This window comes from Salmo salar, chromosome ssa21, assembly GCF_905237065.1.
Source record: "Salmo salar chromosome ssa21, Ssal_v3.1, whole genome shotgun sequence".
Classification (NCBI taxonomy): Eukaryota; Metazoa; Chordata; class Actinopteri; order Salmoniformes; family Salmonidae; genus Salmo; species Salmo salar.
The window spans coordinates 28,057,928-28,079,115 of record NC_059462.1 but is presented as its reverse complement, the minus strand read 5'-3'; the positions used below and the strand labels follow the sequence as shown (position 1 = coordinate 28,079,115).

General features: G+C 42.6%; 1 protein-coding gene across 4 annotated transcripts in view; it reads right to left on the bottom strand.

Moving 5' to 3' along the window:
- Positions 1–233: 233 nt before the first annotated feature.
- Positions 234–21,188, bottom strand: part of ox2g (OX-2 membrane glycoprotein) — an 82,031-nt gene continuing 61,076 nt past the window's right edge. For 3 of the 4 annotated variants that reach the window (XM_014164725.2, XM_014164727.2, XM_014164724.2), the window contains 3 exons: positions 20,416–20,700; positions 14,477–14,581; positions 234–1,677 (listed from right to left, as the gene is read on the bottom strand). In XM_014164725.2, coding sequence (XP_014020200.1) covers positions 1,667–1,677; positions 14,477–14,581; positions 20,416–20,700 — 401 coding nt within the window. In that variant the 3' untranslated portion in view covers positions 234–1,666. The remainder of the gene's footprint in view (positions 1,678–14,476; positions 14,582–20,415; positions 20,701–21,188) is intronic. The other variant, NM_001165316.1, reaches the window with a different exon arrangement.

Here is a 21,188-nt window from a genome sequence, read left to right as displayed (position 1 = left end):
AAAAACAACAAAAAACAGTTTAAATGTATTTGGCTAAGGTGTATGTAAACTTCCGACTTCAACTGTAGGTTCCTGCCTTTCTAGGGAGTTTTTCCTAGCCACCGTGCTTCCACATCTTCATTGCTTGCCGTTTCGGGTTTTAGGCTGGGTTTCTGTATAGCACTTTGACATCAGCTGATGTAAAAAGGGCTTTATAAATAAATTTGATTGATTTGAAAACACACACGCTGACATTCTTACTTATAACCATATTTATTCATCCTCAAATGGCAATGAAATAATTGTATAAAATAATTGTATCTGACCGTAGTCTACCACACTCTCTCCAACCCTGCTACAGTTCTGAGTAAGAGGTCTACATTATGTCTGAGAACTGGGCCCAGATTCACAAATTAAAAAGAAATGTATTCTTAAGTGCAATTTTTTCTTACCTTTATACTGAAGAAACTTACAAAAAGTTGCTATTCCTCAATAAAGTTATTGAAAATGTTCTTAGGTTTCTTCCTAAGAAAATTGTTAAGAAATGTGATTCTTGAAAATAAAGTTAGTGGATTTCTTCTTCCAAGATAGCTAAAGCCTGGTCTTAAATGCATGGAATTGAGAAAAGATGATAATGAAAGCAATTGAACATGTTTAATTGACTCAAACGTAATCTGAACGTTCCAGTATTGATTGTTTTTAAATCCCCCACCCCCAATTGTTTCTCTTCAGTTATCGCAGTAAGAAATATGCTAATAAGATTGCCCGCAAGATAGCAAGCTAGTTCAGTTGCTTAGCGACAATCATGTTAAAAAGACAGTGAAGTTTGCAAAAAGATATTTGATAAGTTTGTAAGAAAAGCATGAATTCTTAAGAAATGTTTAAGGAATTGCACTAACAAACATATTTTCTCTCTTAAGAAGTTTCTTAAGTTTTGTGTTTGAAGTGTTTTGTGAATCTGGGCCTTGGGTTTGAAAGCTTACTGATAATTTATCAAAGCTTCATAGGCTAAGATTACATTAAGAGTAGAATCAAAACAATGTACTCTGGGGGATTCAAACAGGGTAGGTCTTCCACAGGAGCTGTGTTGCAGTGGTCTAAAGTGGGACATTAAGGTGTAAAATTCATCACTGAATACTAAAAGGTATTTTCACTTCATTCAGAGTTTTCCTACAACCTCGGTCCATTAGGTCATGAAAACCACATTCATCTTGCGAACATACTGTAGAATGGCACAAAGAAACCAAGGCAGTTACAAGAACAAAATACTCAGTCAGCATCACACTTCATGATAGATATGGATGCCAATTGGGGTTACCAGAGGGTAAGGTTAGGTTCAGATCTGTTAGGATGTGTTGTGATCATACTGGCCAGTATTCACAAATAGTGTGAGTGGGTTTGCAGATCTAGGATCAAGTCTCCTCAGTCAATATTATCTTATTCATTATGATCTAAAAGGGAAATCTGATCGCATATCAGCACTTCTACTCTGAAACACTTCAAACTCGTGAATACGAGCCATTGTGACTAAACAAAAGGTGTTGTGTTGATGGATTCAGTTTCTCAGTGACCCTGTGATGTTGGTCACAACAGATTGTATTCTGTGCCCTCTTGAGGTGGGCCTTGCTTCACTTCTGAAAGTGCAGTAGAATGTTGAGGAACAGTCGCTGAGTTTCACTTCCTCCTTTTAGACTCCATCTGTGCAGAGGAGAGAGCGAGGGTGAGAGAGGAAAAAGAGAGATTCAATACACTAAAGCAAGTAGACCAAAATTACATTATATAATAACTAACTGAAATGAACAAGTCAGATAGAAGTCAGCGCTGGGTCATTGGGTTCAGATGGTGAATGTGTGATAGAGGCTCCATAACGCAGTGAGACCAACCAGGCATTTAAATCAAGTTTCCACTTCAGGCCTATAACTGCCTCTGAAAGTGTGTTAACCTGTTGGGTCTAGGGGGCAGCATTTGCACGTCTGGATAAAAAAAATGTACCCGATTTAATCTGGTTACTAATCCTACCCAGTAACTAGAATATGCATATACTTATTATATATGGATAGAAAACACTCTAAAGTTTCCAAAACTGTTTGAATGGTGTCTGTGAGTATAACAGAACTCATTTGGCAGGCAAAACCCTGAGACATTTTCTGACAGGAAATGGATACCTGATGTGTTGTATTGACTTTAAACCTATCCCATTGAAAAACACAGGGGTTTAGGAATATTTTGGCACTTCCTATTGCTTCCACTAGATGTCACCAGCCTTTACAAAGTGTTTTGAGTCTTCTGGAGGGAGATCTGACCGAACAAGAGCCATGGAACGGTGATGTCCCATTAGACACCTGGCGCGCTAGTTCATGTTGGGTACCCTCGTTCCAATACGTTATAAAAGAGTATGCATTCGTCCACCTTGAATATTATTCATGTTCTGGTTAAAAAGGCCCTAATGATTTATGCTATACAACGTTTGACATGTTTGAACGAACGGAAATATATTTTTTCCCCTCGTTCATGACGAGAAGTCCGGCTGGCTTACATCATGTGCTAACGAGACGGAGATTTTTGGACATAAATGATGAGCTTTTTTGAACAAAACTACATTCGTTATGGACCTGTGATACCTGGAAGTGACATCTGATGAAGAGAATCAAAGGTAATGGATTATTTACATAGTATTTTCGATTTTAGATCTCCCCAACATGACGTCTAGTCTGTATCGCAACGCGTATTTTTCTGGGCGCAGTGCTCAGATTATTGCAAAGTGTGATTTCCCAGTAAGGTTATTTTTAAATCTGGCAAGTTGATTGCGTTCAAGAGATGTAAATCTATAATTCTTTAAATGACAATATAATATTTTACCAATGTTTTCTAATTTTAATTATTTAATTTCTGACGCTGACTTGACTGCCGGTTATTGGAGGGAAACGATTTCCTCAACATCAATGCCATAGTAAAACGCTGTTTTTGGATATAAATATGAACTTGATAGAACTAAAAATGCATGCATTGTCTAACATAATGTCCTAGGAGTGTCATCTGATGGAGATTGTAAAAGGTTAGTGCATCATTTTAGCTGGTTTTATGGTTTTGGTGACCCTGTCTTTGACTTGACAAAACATTACACACAACTCTTGTAAATGTACTGTCCTAACATACTCTAAATTTATGCTTTCGCCGTAAAACCTTTTTGAAATCGTAAAACGTGGTTAGATTAAGGAGATGTTTATCTTTCAAATGGTGTAACATAGTTGTATTTTTGAAAAATTTGAATTTTGACATTTATTTGGATTCAAATTTGCCGCTCTTGAAATGCACCTGCTGTTGATGGAGTGCACCACGGGTGGCACGCTAGCGTCCCACCTAGCCCCAAGAGGTTAACCAGTATCAAAGAAACACACAGACAATCAACACATACTGTAACTCAAATTCTCCCCTCTAATTTCCTGGCACTGTGTGAGGACTCCGGGGAATTTCGGAGACTTAATCTGTCTCATTTTAGGATCAGAATATTGTGCTCTATTAAATGTTTTATACCAATCTAAACCTGGCTGGCAGTCTGCCCATGGTTCTCCACCACAAATGTCTGTCTTATACTTGTACCCACAGTTATTTGTTAATGTCCCCATACGATCCTTTGTGTATAATACCTCCATTCTCCATAGAGCCATACAGTAGCAATGCTAAAACCAGCGATGAAACAGAGGTTCATTTAGTTTACCCCACAGTCCACACAGAAAGAGGCCAAATGTAGGGCAGCAAGTACAGTACAGGAATTTTTGGTATTTTATTAGGATCCCCATTAGCTGTTGCGAAAGCAGCAGCTACTAGTCCTGGGGTCCACACAAAACATGACATAATACAGAACATTAATTAACAAGGACAGACCTACATAAAATAAAAACAGCACACAGCCTACATAACAAACTATCAAGGTCAAATAGGGGAGAGGCGTTGTGCCGTGAGATGTATTTTTTTTTTAACCAGGTCTGCTGTTCATTTGAGCAGTATGAGATGGAAGTGCGTTCCGCTTTCTTGAATTTGTTCTGGATTTGGGGACTGTGAAAAGACCCATGGTGGGGTAAGAGTGTGTGTGTCAGAACTGTGTGTAAGTTTGGAATTTAAAATGTTTCTTATAAAATAAAATAGGTGATGCAGTCAGTCTCTCCTCAACTCTTAGCCAAGAGAGACTGGCATGCATAGTATTTATATTAGCCCTCTGATTACAATGAAGAGCAAGACATCTCAGTCTGTTCTGAGCCAACTACAGCTTAACTAGGTCTTCTTTGCAGCACTTGACCACATGGCTGGACAATAATCAAGGTAAGTCAAAACTAGAGCCTACAGGACTTGCTTTTTGGACTGTTTTGTCAAAAAAGTTAAGTATTTTTTATTATAGACATACAATGCATTCGTTAAGTATTCAGACCCCTTGACTTTTCCCACAATTTCTTACGTTACAGCCTTATGCTAAAATGTATTTTTTCCCCCTCAATCTACACACACACACACACAGACACACACAATACCCCATAATGACAAAGCAAAAACAGGTTTTAGAAATGTTTGCAATTTAATTAAAAATCAATACCTTACTTATAAGTATTCAGACCCTTACTGTGAGACTCGAAATTGAGCTCAGGTGCATCCTGTTTCCATGAATCATCCTTGAGATGTTTCTTCAACTTGATTAGAGCGCACCTGTGGTAAATTCAATCGATTGGACATGATTTGGAAAGTCACACACACCTGTCTATATAAGGTCCCACAGTTGACAGTGCATGTAAGAGCCAAAACCAAGCCATGAGATCGAAGGAATTGTGCGTAGAGCTCCGAGACAGGATTGTGTCGAGGCACAGATCTGGGGAAGAGTACCAAAACATTTCTGCTGCACTGAAGGTCCCCAAGAACAGTCGTTTCCATCACTCTTAAATGGAAGAAGTTTGGAACCACCAAGACTCTTCCTAGACCTGGCCGCCCAGCCAAACTGGGCACCATCCCTACGGTGAAGCGTGGTGGTGGCAGCATGATGCTGTGGGGATGTTTTTCAGCGGCAGGGACTGGGAGACTAGTCAGGACTGAGGGAAAGATGAATGGAGCAAAGTTCAGAGAGATCCTTGATGAAAACCTGCTCCAGAGCGCTCAGGAACTCAGACTGTGGCGAAAGTTCACCTTCCAACAGGACAATGACCCTAATCACACAACCAGGACAAGTCTCTAAAATGTCCTTGAGTGGCCCAGCCAGAGGCCGGACTTGAACCCGATCGAACATCTCTGGAGAGACCTGAAAATAGCTGTGCAGCGACACTCCGCATCCAACCTGACAGAACTTGAAAGGATCTGCAGAGAAGAATGGGGAAAAACTCTAACCCTAACCCAAATACAGGTGTCGTGACATGACTAAACATTAATCTGATGACTTATGTACCGAATCAACTAAATAAACTCAGCAACAACAAAAAAACATCCTCTCACTGTCAACTGTGTAAATATTTGTATGAACATAAGATTCAACAACAGACAAACTGAACAAGTTCCACAGACATGTGACTAAATCAAAAGTAACAGTCAGTATCTTGTGTGGCCACCAGCTGTATTAAAGTACTGCAGTGCATCTCCTCCCCATGGACTGCACCAGATTTGCCAGTTCTTGCTGTGAGATGTTACCCCACTCTTCCACCAAGGCACCTGCAAGTTCCCAGACATTTCTGGGGGGAATGGCTCTAGCCCTCACCCTCCGATCCAACAGGTCCCAGACGTGCTCAATGGAATTGAGATCCGGGTTCTTCGCTGGACATGGCATAACACTGACATTCCTGTCTTGCAGGAAATCACACACAGAATGAGCAGTATGGCTGGTTGCATTGTCATGCTGGAGGGTCATGTCAGGATGAGCCTGCAGGAAGGGTACCACATGAGGGAGGAGGATGTCTTCCCTGTAATGCACAGAATTGAGATTGTAAGCAATGACAACAAGCTCAGTCCGATGATGCTGTGATACACCGCCTCCAACCATGACGGACCCTCCAAATTGATCCCACTCCAGAGTACAGGCCTCGGTGTAACACTCATTCCTTCGACGATAAACACGAATCCGACCATCACCCCTGGAGAGACAAAACTGCGACTCGTCAGCGAAGAGCCATTTTATCCAGTCCTGTCTGGTCCAGCGATGGTGGGTTTGTGTCCATAGGCGACGTTGTTGCGGGTGATGTCTGGCGAGGACCTGCCTTACAACAGGCCTACAAGCCCTGGACACTCTGAGCACTGATGGAGGGATTGTGCATTCCTGGTGTAACTCGGGCAGTTGTTGTTGCCATCCTGTACCTGTCCCGCAGGTGTGATGTTCGGATGTACCGATCCTGTGCACATGTTGTTACACATGGTCTGCCACTGCGAGGACGATCAGTTGTCCGTCCTGTCTCCCTGTAGCGCTGTCTTAGGTGTCTCACAGTACGGACATTGCAATTTATTGCCATGGCCACATCTGCAGTCCTCATGCCTCCTGGCAGCATGCCTAAGGCACGTTCACGCAGATGAGCAGGGAGCCTGGGCATCTTTCTTTTGGTGTTTTTCAGAGTCAGTAGAAAGGCCTCTTTAGTGTCCTAAGTTTTCAGAACTGTGACCTTAATTGCCTACCGTCTAAGCTGTTTGTGTCTTAACGACCGTGCCACAGGTGCATGTTCATTAATTGTTTATGGTTCATTGAACAAGCATGGGAAACAGTATTTAAACCCTTTAAAATGAAGATCTGTGAAGTTATTTGGATTTTTACGATTTATCTTATAAAGACAGGGTCCTGAAAAAGGGACGTTTCTTTTTTACTGAGTTTAGGTTTTATAGTTACTCAGTTAAATTCATCATGTAACAATTAAGTCATTAGGATTTGGGGCACCACGGAAGAAGTTGTTTAACCTGTTATGGCTAGGGGGCAGTATTTTCACAGCCGGATAAAAAACGTACCCAATTTAATCTGATTATTACTCCTGCCCAGAAACTAGAATATGCATATAATTATTAGCTTTGGATAGAAAACACTCCAAAGTTTCTAAAACTGTTTGAATGGTGTCTGTGAGTATAACAGAACTCATTTGGCAGGCCAAAACCTGAGAAGATTCCATGCAGGGAGTGGCCTGTCTGACAATTTCTTGCCCTTCTTGATTATCTCTATCCATTACAGAGGATCTCTGCTGTTACGTGACACTTTCTACGGCTCCCATGGGCTCTCAGAAGGCGGCAAAAAGCTGAATCGTGGCTTTGCAGGCTCTGGTTGAAAAAAAGTAGCGCGTTTGGGTAGTGGATGGTTACAGTACTGTTAGACTCAGGCGCGTGCCCGCGTCGACCCCATGCTATGTTTTCTTTCGTCTGTTTACCTAAACGCAGATTCCCGGTCGGAATATTATCGCTTTTTTAAGAGAAAAATGGCATAAAAATGTATTTTAAACAGCGGTTGACATGCTTCGAAGTACGGTAATGGAATATTTAGAAATCTTTTGTCACAAATTGCGCCATGCTCGTGACCCTTATTTACACTTCGGATAGTGTCTTGAACGCACGAACAAAACGCCGCTATTTGGATATAACGATGGATTATTTTGGACCAAACCAACATTTGTTATTGAAGTAGCAGTCCTGGGAGTGCATTCTGACGAAGACAACAAAGGTAATCAAACTTTTGTAATAGTAAATCGGAGTTTGGTCAGGGCTAAACTTGGTCGGTGTCTAAATGGCTAGCCGTGATGGCTGGGCTATCTACTGAGAATATTGCAAAATGTGCTTTCACCGAAAAGCTATTTTAAAATCGGACATATCGAGTGCATAGAGGAGTTCTGTATCTATAATTCTTAAAATAATTGTTATGTTTTTTGTGAACGTTTATCGTAATTTAGTAAATTCACCGGATGTTTGCGGGGGGTATGCTAGTTCTGAACGTCACATGCTAATGTAAAAAAGCTGTTTTTTTTATATAAATATGAACTTGATTGAACAAAACATGCATGCATTGTATAACATAATGTCCTAGGGTTGTCATCTGATGAAGATCATCAAAGGTTAGTGCTGCATTTAGCAGTGGTATGTTTTTTGTGACATTATATGCTAGCTTGAAAAATGGGTGTCTGATTATTTCTGGCTGGGTACTCTGCTGACATAATCTAATGTCTTGCTTTCGCTGTAAAGCCTTTTTGAAATCGGACAGTGTGGTTAGATTAACGAGAGTCTTGTCTTTAAAATGCTGTAAAATAGTCATATGTTTGAAAAATGGAAGTTTTCGGATTTTAGAGGAGTTTGTATTTCGCGCCACACCCATCATTGGATATTGGAGCAGGTGTTCCGCTAGAGGAACGTCTAGATGTAAGAGGTTAACCTCTATGGGCTAGGTGGGACGCTTGCACCTACTCAACAGCCAGTGTAATCCCGTGGCGCGATATTCAAATACCTTAGAAATGCTATTACTTCAATTTCTCAAACATATGACTATTTTACACCATTTTAAAGACAAGACTCTCGTTAATCTAACCACACTGTCCGATTTCAAAAAGGCTTTACAACGAAAGCAAAACATTAGATTATGTCAGCAGAGTACCCAGCCAGAAATAATCAGACACCCATTTTTCAAGCTAGCATATAATGTCACATAAACCCAAACGACAACTAAATGCAGCACTAACCTTTGATGATCTTCATCAGATGACCCCCCCTAGGACATAATGTTATACAATACATGCATGTTATGTTCAATCAAGTTCATATTTATATCAAAAACCAGCCTTTTACATTAGCATGTGACTAGCATTCCCACCGAACACTGCAGGTGAATTTACTAAATTACTCACAATAAACGTTCACAAAAAACATAATTATTTTAAGAATTATAGATACAGAACTCCTCTATGCACTCGCTATGTCCGATTTTAAAATAGCTTTTCGGTGAAAGCACATTTTGCAATATTCTCAGTAGATAGCCCGGCATCACAGGGCTAGCTATTTAGACACCCAGCAAGTTTAGCACTCACAAAAGTCAGATTTACTATAAGAAAAATGTTATTACCTTTGCTGTTCTTCGTCAGAATGCACTCCCAGGACTTCTACTTCAATAACAAATGTTGGTTTGGTCCCAAATAATCCATAGTTATATCCAAATAGCGGCGTTTTGTTCATGCGTTCAAGACACTATCCGAATGGTAAAGAAGGGTGATGAGCACGACGCATTTCGTGACAAAAAAAATCTAAATATTCCATTACCGTACTTCCAAGCATGTCAACTGCTGTTTAAAATCAATTTTTATGCCATTTTTCTCGTAAAAAAGCGATAATATTCCGACCGGGAGTGGTGGTTTTCGTTCAAAGAGAGAGAAAATAAAAACATCTCGTGCCCTCGTGCACGAGCCCCAGTCTGATGGTCCTCTGACAGGCCACTATCCAAACGCGCTAATGTGTTTCAGCCAGGGGCTGCCTCGATATCATTCAGCTTTTTCCCGGGTTCTGAGAGCCTATGGGAGCCGTAGGAAGTGTCACGTTACAGCAAAGATCCTCAGTCTTCAATAAACAGAGCCAAGATGAACAAGAACTTTTCAGACAGGCCACTTCCTGTAAGGAATCTTCTCAGGTTTTTGCCTGCCATATGAGTTCTGTTATACTCACAGACACCATTCAAACAGTTTTAGAAACTTTAGGGTGTTTTCTATCGAAAGCCAATAATTATATGCATATTCTAGTTACTGGGCAGGAGTAGTAACCAGATTAAATCGGGTACGTTTTTTATCCGGCCGTGTAAATACTGCCCCCTATCCCCAACAGGTTAACGAGTTACCATCTTCCGAATGAAACCCTAGATGATATATCAGATAAAATGATTATCGACATCTCATATTTGTCTAATAATTCTGAACGTCGCATACGCCTTGCTTCTACACAAACCACAGCTTTACTGATAATTCCGTATCACACATTGATTCAATTATTTATTTACTAACTAAATGATAGCACAGGAAACACACGGTATAGGTGTCACATCCTGACCAGTATAAGGGTTATTTGTTATTGTAGTTTGGTCAGGACGTGGCAGAGGGTATTTTGTTTATGTGGTTCAGGGTGGTGTTTTATGTAGTAGGGTGTTTGATTTATTATTTCTGGGTTTTTGGGGTTATGTTCTAGGTTTGTATTTCTATGTGGTCTCTAGTCTTGTGTATTTCTTTGTCTAGTTTATTGGGGTTGGACTCAATTGGAGGCAGGTGTTTTCTATTTGCATCTGAGAGTCCTATATATGGGTATGTGTTTGGTTAAGTGTTTGTGGGAGATTGTTTCTTGTTTTGCTGAGTGTGCCTGACAAGACTTTTGTTGTTCGTGAGTTCTTCATTTTGTTATTTTGGTGTTCTCTTGATTTAAAATAAATTAACAAGATGAGCATCCACATTCCTGCTGCGTTTTGGTCCTCTATCCCCGACGACAACTGTTACAGAATCTCCCACCAAATAAGGACCAAGCAGCGGAGGAAGGAGAGGAGGAACGCTGAGAAAATGAACTTTGATATGGACGATCGTGAGAAGTGGACGTGGGAGGAGATTATGGCCGGAGAAGGTCCATGGAGGCAGTGGAGCGATGACAGGGAACGCTACAGGGGAACACGACTGGCGTTTAAGCCCAAGAGGCAGCCCCAATAAAAATAAATTGGGGGGGGGGGCACACGGGTAGTTTGGCTGGGCGATGATTGAGCCCCAGGCCAAATCCCCGTACCTTTTCTGGGCAACCAGTGACTGGACAGGTCCCATGCTTCGGGGTAATGGGTACTGTGGCGAGGCCAAGTATTTTTAGGCTGGTACGCGCAGTACCAGCGCCCCGCATTTGCCAGGGGGAAGTGGGCATCCAGCCAGTAAGAGCGATGCCAGTTCTGCGCTCGAGACTGCCAGTACGCCTCTACGGTCCAGTGCGTCAGCCCTGTCCGACTCGTCCTGTTCCCACTCTAGCCCTGAGGTGCGTGTTCCCAGGCTGATACCTCCAGTACCAGCACCACGCATCAGGCTTCCAGTGCGTCAACCCAGTCCGACTCGGCCTGTTCCCGCTCCCCGCACTAGCCCTGAGGTGCGTGTTCCCAGGCTGATACCTCCAGTACCAGTACCACGCATCAGGCTTCCAGTGCGTCAGCCCAGCCTCGAGAGTTCGGCAATAGTGTGCGGTCCAGAGTATCCGGCACCAGTGTACGGTCCAGAGTATCCGGCACCAGTGTACGGTTCAGAGTATCCGGCAACAGTGTCTAGTCCGGAACCGAGGGGGTCTGCCTGCGACCCGGAACCAATGGGGTCTGCCTGCGACCCGGAACCAAAGGGGTCTGCCTGCGACCCGGAACCAAAGGGGTCTGCCTGCGACCCGGAACCAAAGGGGTCTGCCTGCGACCCGGAACCAAAGGGGTCTGCCTGCGACCCGGAACCAAAGGGGTCTGCCTGCGACCCAGAACCGGGGAAGTCTGCCTATGACCCGGAACCAAGGGAGTCTATCAGCAACCCGGAACTAAGTAAGTCTGTTGACGATCCGGAACTAAATAGGATTAACTGTGTATCAAATGAGTCTGCCTACAGTGTGGAACGGAAGAGGTCTGCCTACGATCCGGAACGAGGGGAGTCTGCCTACGGCCCGAAACTGAGCAAGTATGTCTGCATTCTGGAGGACAGCAGGCCGGAGCCAGAACCACCTCCTGTATAGGTGGGTTGGGGAGGGGGGGGTGTAGCACAGGTGCCGTCGGTGACGGCAGCCACCCTCCCTTCCCTCCCTTTAGTTTAGGGGGATTTTTTTGTTGTTGTTTTAAAAAATATATATATTTATGGAGGTGCATCCGGGGTCGGCACCTTTATGGGGGGGTACTGTCATGTCCTGACCAGTATTAGGGTTATTTGTTATTGTAGTTTGGTCAGGACGTGGCAGAGGGTATTTTGATTATGTGGTTCGGGGTGGTGTTTTATGTAGTAGGGTGTTTGATTTATTATTTCTGGGTTTTTGGGGTTATGTTCTAGGTTTGTATTTCTATGTGGTCTCTAGTCTTGTGTATTTCTTTGTCTAGTTTATTGGGGTTGGACTCTCAATTGGAGGCAGGTGTTTTCTATTTGCCTCTGATGGTAGTCCTATATATGGGTACAGTGCCTTGCGAAAGTATTCGGCCCCCTTGAACTTTGACCTTTTGCCACATTTCAGGCTTCAAACATAAAGATATAACTGTAATTTTTTGTGAAGAATCAACAACAAGTGGGACACAATCATGAAGTGGAACGAAATTTATTGGATATTTCAAACTTTTTTAACAAATAAAAAAACTGAAAAATTGCCCGTGCAAAATTATTCAGCCCCTTTACTTTCAGTGCAGCAAACTCTCTCCAGAAGTTCAGTGAGGATCTCTGAATGATCCAATGTTGACCTAAATGACTAATGATGATAAATAGAATCCACCTGTGTGTAATCAAGTCTCCGTATAAATGCACCTGCTCTGTGATAGTCTCAGAGGTCCGTTTAAAGCGCAGAGAGCATCGTGAAGAACAAGGAACACACCAGGCAGGTCTGAGATACTGTTGTGGAGAAGTTTAAAGCCGGATTTGGATACAAAAAGATTTCCCAAGCTTTAAACATCCCAAGGTGCACTGTGCAAGCGATAATATTGAAATGGAAGGAGTATCAGACCACTGCAAATCTACGAAGACCCGGCCGTCCCTCTAAACTTTCAGCTCATACAAGGAGAAGACTGATCAGAGATGCAGCCAAGAGGCCCATGATCACTCTGGATGAACTGCAGAGATCTACAGCTGAGGTGGGAGACTCTGTCCATAGGACAACAATCAGTCGTATACTGCACAAATCTGGCCTTTATGGAAGAGTGGCAAGAAGAAAGCCATTTCTTAAAGATATCCATAAATAGTGTCGTTTAAAGTTTGCCACAAGCCACCTGGGAGACACACCAAACATGTGGAAGAAGGTGCTCTGGTCAGATGAAACCAAAATCGAACTTTTTGGCAACAATGCAAAACGTTATGTTTGGCGTAAAAGCAACACAGCTCATCACCCTGAACACATCATCCCCACTGTCAAACATGGTGGTGGCAGCATCATGGTTTGGGCCTGCTTTTCTTCAGCAGGGGCAGGAAAGATGGTTAAAATTGATGGGAAGATGGATGGAGCCAAATACAGGACCATTCTGGAAGAAAACCTGATGGAGTCTGCAAAAGACCTGAGACTGGGACGGAGATTTGTCTTCCAACAAGACAATGATGCAAAATCTACAATGGAATGGTTCACATATAAACATATCCAGGTGTTAGAATGGCCAAGTCAAAGTCCAGACCTGAATCCAATCGAGAATCTGTGGAAAGAACTGAAAACTGCTGTTCACAAACGCTCTCCATCCAACCTCACTGACCTCGAGCTGTTTTGCAAGGAGGAATGGGCAAAAATGTCAGTCTCTCGATGTGCAAAACTGATAGAGACATACCCCAAGCGACTTACAGCTGTAATCGCAGCAAAGGGTGGCGCTACAAAGTATTAACTTAACAGCCAGTTGAATCCTGTGGCGCGTTATTCAAATACCTTAGAAATGCTATTACTTCAATTTCTCAAACATATGACTATTTTACAGCATTTTAAAGACAAGACTCTCGTTAATCTAACCACACCGTCCGATTTCAAAAAGGCTTTACAACGAAAGCAAAACATTAGATTATGTCAGCAGAGTACCCAGCCAGCAGAGTACCCACTGAGACCAAGGCGCATGCGTGTGCACACACACAAAATTGTGTCACTTAAAATTCCAGGGTGTTTCCATGCCTACTGTACATGCTCAAACCCACACAATTAATGAAGTTGATAATGACTTCAGATCCATCCTCTATTGTACTATGAGTGTGTTTCCACACACACACAAACACACACACACACACACACACACACACACACACACACACACACACACACACACACACTAAACCTCTCATCCAAACAGTAGTATTGTACTATGAGGGTGGCACCATCCACCCACACAACGTGGTATCATAAACCTCTCATCCAAACAGCAGCGATCAGGTCATTCAAGATCAACTTCCACTGAAATGAATGTCAAGGTGGTGAGGCAGTCAGGAAAACTTCAACACATGCCAGAACACATCAGGAAACGGAAAGAACAGGAAAAATATACTGTAGCACTCACACAAGAGAAACACACAGGACAAACACAATGTAGTTACACAATTCCCACAACATGCACACCCTGAATGATTCCTGGAGAAAAACTCTATTCCAGCTGCATGGAATCATGGTGGTGACAACTATTAGCCTGAGAGCTCAAAAATCGCCAGCAAGGTCAATGAGGTCAGAACATTTCTCATACAGAAACCAAGGAGGATCTTTCTCCCGCTTTCCTCTGGGCCAAAGTTAAAAAGCATTGTTCTTGGATAAGAATTCTTATGGGGGAAGTGGACACCTCCATTGAGATCGGTCGATGGAGGGGGACACACACACACACACTCACCGTCTTCTTTCCGCAAGAAACACTTCCACAGGCAGAAGCAGAGACTTATGACCAGCAGAGCAGCTACAGTGGTTACCGAGATCAGGATGGTCAAAGCTGTTCCAACTAGACAGGGAGAGAGGGAGAAAGAACAGCGAAAGAAACAGAGTGAAACAGATGAGATCGAGAGGATATAGAGAGAAAGATTGACAGAGAGGCTCGAGAGACAGAGGCTCAAGAGACAGAGGCTCAAGAGACAGAGGCTCAAGAGACAGAGGCTCAAGAGAGAGATTCAGTGAGCAAGAGAGAGAGAGGATTGAGAGAGGAAAAAAATCTGGCAACAAATCAAACTTCATAAAAGTATCAAGAATGTTAATTGGTTTAAACAGCTTCAGATTAACATAGTTTTCATTTCATACAGTCACCTCATAAATTATTGGTAGAATTGATAAAGATGGAGCAAAAAGTATAAAAATAAACAAATACTGAGCTACAGTATATTGTATGCAACAACAAAAGAATGGGAAATTATATTATTTTACATTAATACAATTACTTTGAGAAAGAGATTTTGTTGAACAAGTAATCTCAAACAGATAGGTGTCATTATCAGCACCCCTAAACATTCGTATTAATAAAATCAAATCGGCAGTAACATACTACTTAAATTAATCTCAGTTTAACCTCTTGACGGTCGCCTAGGATAGGGGGCGCCACAGCGCATTTTGAAAAAAAATTGTGCCCATTTTAAACGGCCTACTACTCAAACTCAGAAGCTAGGATATGCATATAATTAATACTTGTGGATAGAAAACACCCTAAAGTTTGAATGGTGTCTGTGAGTATAACAGAACTCATATGGCAGTCAAAACCCCGAGACAGATCGAAACAGGAAGTGGAATTCTGAATTGCGAACTCAACTTCATCACGTTGCCTATTAATCACACCGTGAGCCATGGTTCATTGAGCACTTCCTATTGCTTCCACTAGATGTCCCCAGTCTTTACAAAGTGATTTGAGTCTCCTACTGTGAAAACTGACAGAATGACACGCTGTGGAACGTGGTCACACGGAGAGGGCCATCACCATTATGACGCCTGCGCCCCTGGTTACCCTCCCCTTTCGAAACGTTTTGAAACACAATGCAATCGTCCCCCTCGAATCTTATTGGAGCTCTCGTTGAAAAAGGCCCTACAGATTTATGTTATACAACGTTTGACATGTTTGAACGAACCTAAATAAGAAAAAAATGCATTTTGTTGAAAGAGTAGCCCCGCGCACGTCGGAACTTTTGGTTCAGCCTTCAGAACGCGCTAACAACAACAAGCTAATGGAACATAAAGGATGAACTTTTTCGAACGAAAATACATTTGTTGTGGACCTGGGATTCCTGGAAGTGCCTAAGGATGAAGATAATCAAAGGTAAGGGATTATTGACAATAGTATACAAGACTAGATGTGATATGCGATTGTTCCAAGATGGCTAGCCTATTGCTATTGCTAGCCTATTGTTCTGAGTATCGCATCCCCTTTTATCGCAAAGTGTGATTACCCAGTAAAGTTCTTTTTAAATCTGGCATTACAGGTGCTTTCAAGAGATATTCATCTATAAATCTTAGAATGACAATATTACATTTTAAAAATGTTTTAGAATAGTAATTTAGTAAATTGTAGCACTGTTTCACCGGATGCATTTGAGGGAAAATAGTTAGGCAACGTTACGCGCCGATGTAAAATGCTGTTTTTATATATAAATATGAACTTTATCGAACAAAAGAATGCATGTATTGTGTAACATGATGTCCTAGGAGTGTCATCTGATTAAGTTTGTAAAAGGTTAGTGCTGCATTTAGCTGTTTTTTGGTTATTTGTGATGCATGTGGTTGGTCGGAAAATGGCTATGTGGCTACTTTTACGATATACTCCTCTAACATAATCTAATGTTTTGCTTTTGCTGTAAAGCCTTTTTGAAATCGGACAATCTGGTTCGATTCAGGAGAGGTGTATCTATAAAACGATATAATTTGAAAAAAAAAAAAAAAAAAAAGTATTAAATTTTGTTATGCTAATGGCGATATGATTTTTCGCTGGATGTCAGGCCGCACAGGGGTTAAGAAACAGCAGAATTGTGGCCTTCCATGGCTTCCCGTTTCACTGGGGTATAAACCCTTTATCGTCCATTAGCATGCAGAAAGGCAAAGAACAAAAAAATGGAGACATTTACATTACAGTTTACATTTAAGTAATTTCGCAGACGCTCTTATCCAGAGCGACTTACAGGAGCAATTAGGGTTAAGTGCTCTGCTAAAAGGCATATCGACAGATTCTTCACGTAGTCAGCTTGGGGATTCTAACCAGCGATCTTTCGATTACTGGCTCAACGTTCTTAACAGCTAGGTTACCTGGCCTTCATAAATCCAACAATGGGTAAAAAAAATGTTTTTATATAAATAAATACCACTTACCATTGCTAGGGCAAAAATAAGAAATTTAAAACCGCTGGAACAGTGGTAAACTTGCTGTAAAAGGACGCATATGTACAGTATCTTGTCCTCACACACAGTGAGGAAGATGGTTCAGGAGGCAAAGGAAATCCATGGGCGACAGATTCAAATAAAATTGTATTTGTCACATGCGCAGAATACAACAGGTGTAGACCTTACGGTGAAATGCTTACTTACAAGCCCTTAAGCAACAATGCAGTTTTAAGAAAATACCCAAAAGAAAAAGTTTGAAAAACTAAGAATTGATAAGCAGTAGTAAATAACAATAGCGGGGCTATGTACAGGGGGTACCGGTACAGAGTCAATGTGTCAATGTGCGGGGGCACCGGTGGAGAGGTAATTGAAGTAATTATGTACATTGCAGGTAGGGTTATGAAAGTGGCTATTCATAGATAATACGAGAGTAGCAGCAGTGTGTGGGGTCTGTGTAGCCATTTGATTAGCCGTTCAGGAGTCTTATGGCTTGGGGGTAAAAGCTGTTTAGAAGCCTCTTGGACCAAGCCTTGGTGCTCCGGTACCGCTTGCCATGCGGTAGCAGAGAGAACAGTCTATGACAAGGGTGGCTGGAGTCCTTGACAATTTTTAGGTCCTTCCTCTGACACCGCCTGGTATAATATAGGTCCTGGATGGCAGGAAGCTTGACCCCGGTGATGTACTGGGCCGTACGCACTACCCTTTGTAGTGCCTTGCGGTCGGAGGCCGAGCAGTTGCCATACCAGGTAGGGATGCAACCAGTCAGTATGCTCTCGATGGTGCAGCTGTAAAACCTTTGGAGGATCTGAGGACCCATGCCAAATCTTTTGTCTTTAGGAAGAATAGGTTTTGTCGTGCCCTCTTCAGGACTCTCTTGTTGTGCTTAGCCATGTTAGTTTGTTGGTGATGTGGACGCCAAGGACTCCAAATCCCTGTCGATGAGAATGGGGGCGTGCTCAGTCCTCCTTTTCCTGTAGTCCACAATCATCTCCTTATTCTTGATCACATTGAGTGAGAGGTTGTTGTCCTTGCACCACACGGTCAGGTCTCTGACCACCTCCCTATAGGCTGTCTCGTCGTTGCCGGTGATCAGGCCTCCCACTGTTGTGTCATCGGCAAACTTAATGATGGTGTCGTGCCTGGCCGTATAGTCATGAATGAACAGGCAGTACAGGAGGGGACTGAGCATGCACGCCTGAGGGGCCCCCGTGCTGAGGATCAGCATGGCGGATTTGTTGTTACCGAACCTTATCACCTGGGGGGCGGCCCATCAGGAAGTCTAGGATCCAGTTGCAGAGGGAGGTGTTTAGTCCCAGGATCCTTAACTTAGTGATGAGCTTTGAGTGCACTATGGTGTTGAATGCTGAGCTGTAGTCAATGAATAGCATTCTCACATAGGTGTTCCTTTTGTCCAGGTGGGAAAGGGCAGTGTGGAGTGCAATAGAGATTGCATCATCTGTGGATCTGTTGGTGCGGTATGCAAATTGGAATGGGTCTAGGGTTTCTGGGATAATGGTGTTGATGTGAGCCATAGACCTGCCTTTCAAAGCATTTCATCGCTACAGACGTGAGTGCTACGGGTTGGTAGTCATTTAGGCAGGTTACCTTAGTGTCTTGGGCACAGGGACTATGGTGGTCTGCTTGAAACATGTTGGTATTACAGACAGACAAGGAGAGGCTGAAAATGTCAGTGAAGACACTTGCCAGTTGGTCAGCGCATGCTCGGAGTACACGTCCTGGTAATCCATCTGGCCCAGCGGCCTTGTGAACGTTGACCTGTTTAAAGGTCTTATTCACATCGGCTGCGGAGAGCGTGATCACACAGTCATCCAGAACAGGTGATGCTCTCATGCATGTTTCAGTGTTACTTGCCTCGAAGCGAGCATAGAAGTTATTTAGCTCGTCTGGTAGGCTCATGTCACTGGGCAGCTCTCGGCTGTGCTTCACTTTGTAGTCTGTAATAGTTTGCAAGCCCTGCCACATCCGACGAGTGTCGGAGTCGGTGTAATACGATTCGATCTTAGTCCTGTATTGAAGCTTTGCCTGTTTGATGGTTCGTCGAGGGCATAGCGGGATTTCTTATAAGCTTCCGGGTTAGAGTCCCGCTCCTTGAAAGCGGGAGCTCTGTGCGAATGTTGCCTGTAATTCATGGCTTCTGGTTGGGGTATGTATTTACAGTCACTGTGGGGACGACGTCCTCGATGCACTTACTGATAAAGCCAGTGACTGATGTGGTATACTCCTCAATGGGAACGAAAGAATCCCGGAACAAGTTCCAGTCTGTGATAGCAAAACAGTCCTGTAGTTTAGCATCTGCTTCATCTGACCACTTTTTTATAGACCGAGTCACTGGTGATTCCTGCTTTAATTTTTGATTATAAGCAGGAATCAGGAGGATAGAATTGTGGTCAGATTTGCCAAATGGAGGGTGAGGAAGAGCTTTGAGAATTACAGAACTTTGTCACATCTTGGGGTCTCCAACTCTACGATTAGACGCAACCTGCACGCCAATAGGCTTTCTGGAAGGGTTGTCAGAAAAAAAGGCTTAATTGGGAGCAACCAAGAATGTAAAAGCTTTGAGTATGCTTAACGGCACTGGCACTAGGATGGGAACCGGGTGCCATGGTCAGATTAGTCGAAAATAGTTTTTGGTCACGTACACCAGCAGTGGGTTTGGCATCGAAAAGGATGCCTGTGCAGGAAATAACCTAATATCTACAATAAAATATGGTGATGATTTTTTTATCTTATTGGGCTGGTTGCCTCTGAAAGGAAGCTGAAACTTGCAAGACAATGACCCCAAGCACAAGTCAAAATCCCCAAAGAAATGGTAATTTCACCACAAAATCTATATTTCGCAGTGGCCATATCAGTTTCCAGACTTCAATCCCATTGAAAACCTGGGGTTTGAATTGAAGAGGGCATTCCACAAGCGCAGACCAAAGGATTTAAAGGGTTTGTAAAGATTTTGTATGGAGGAATGGTCTAAGATCCCTCCCAATGTGTTCTCCAATCTCATAAAACATTATAGAAAAAGGCTCAGTGCCGTTATCCTCACAAGGGAAGTTGCATAAAGTATTGAAACAGGGGTGCTAATCATTTTGACACGTGTCTTTTAGAGAGAGAAAAAATTACTTGTTAAAGAAATAGCAATGTAGCTCAGTATTTGTATTATTTATTTCATAGTCTTTTTTGTTCATCTTTATCAAGGGAGACAATCATTTTGGAGGTGACCCTTTGGGCGTGTAAACTAAACCTGCTTGGCAATGACTTAAAAAAAACAGATCTAAACTCTTACACACTTAACTATAAGTCATTATTGTTTGCCAGACAATGTTCATCCATCCCTCAGATATCAGTATTCTTGGCTTTGGTCAGGCTACTGTTTCCAAAAGCAGCTAACTTAAAAACAAGTGTAAGCTCTGAGCCAATAAAAAATTGAGATATTTGCATCCTCCCAATGTGGGTGTGTGTCTCACTCACTCTTGGTGTTCATAGAAACAGCGATGGGTGACTCCAGACCCTTATGGTGGACCAGACATTTGACGGACACATCCTTCAGCAGCCCTGATTGGATGTTGAGGGTGCTGATGACCAGGGTGGTCCCATCCCCCTGCTGGAGCTGTGATGTCACAGGAGGTCCCATAGTTCGGTTGTCCCTCTCCACGTTCCACACTATCTCCGCTGGGGGCCGGGACACAGCTGTACAGTTGGCCTCAATAACCCCTGGAGACGTGTTCTTGTAGCTCACCTGGGGTTTAGGCAGTACTGGGGAAGACACAGATACAACCAAAAATCAATATTGGGTTTACTGAATCAATGTTTTTCAGGTGGGTGATCTACTGTTATTATGACTAGGTCCTGGCTAGAGACTCTTTTTGATTACCTGGAACACAAAAGAAAATCTAAAAGCTTTAGTTGGGTTACACCAAGTTAACCACTGACGTGTCTAGTTTTGTGATTCTGATGTCAATAACTGAGTACGGTTAGGAAAGATAAACAGAGGATATCCAAACTTATTTGGGGAGAGAATCAATGTCACAGATGATATCAATGTGTGAATACATTAAGCTTGTGAATACAGTGCATTCGTATTTAGACCCCTAGACTTTTTCCACATTCTGTTACGTTACAGCCTCATTCTAAAATGGATTAAATGTTTTTTTTCCCCCTCAATCTACACACAGTACCCCATAATGACAAAGCAAAAACAAGTTGAGACATTTTTGAAAATGTATTAAAAATAAATGGAAATA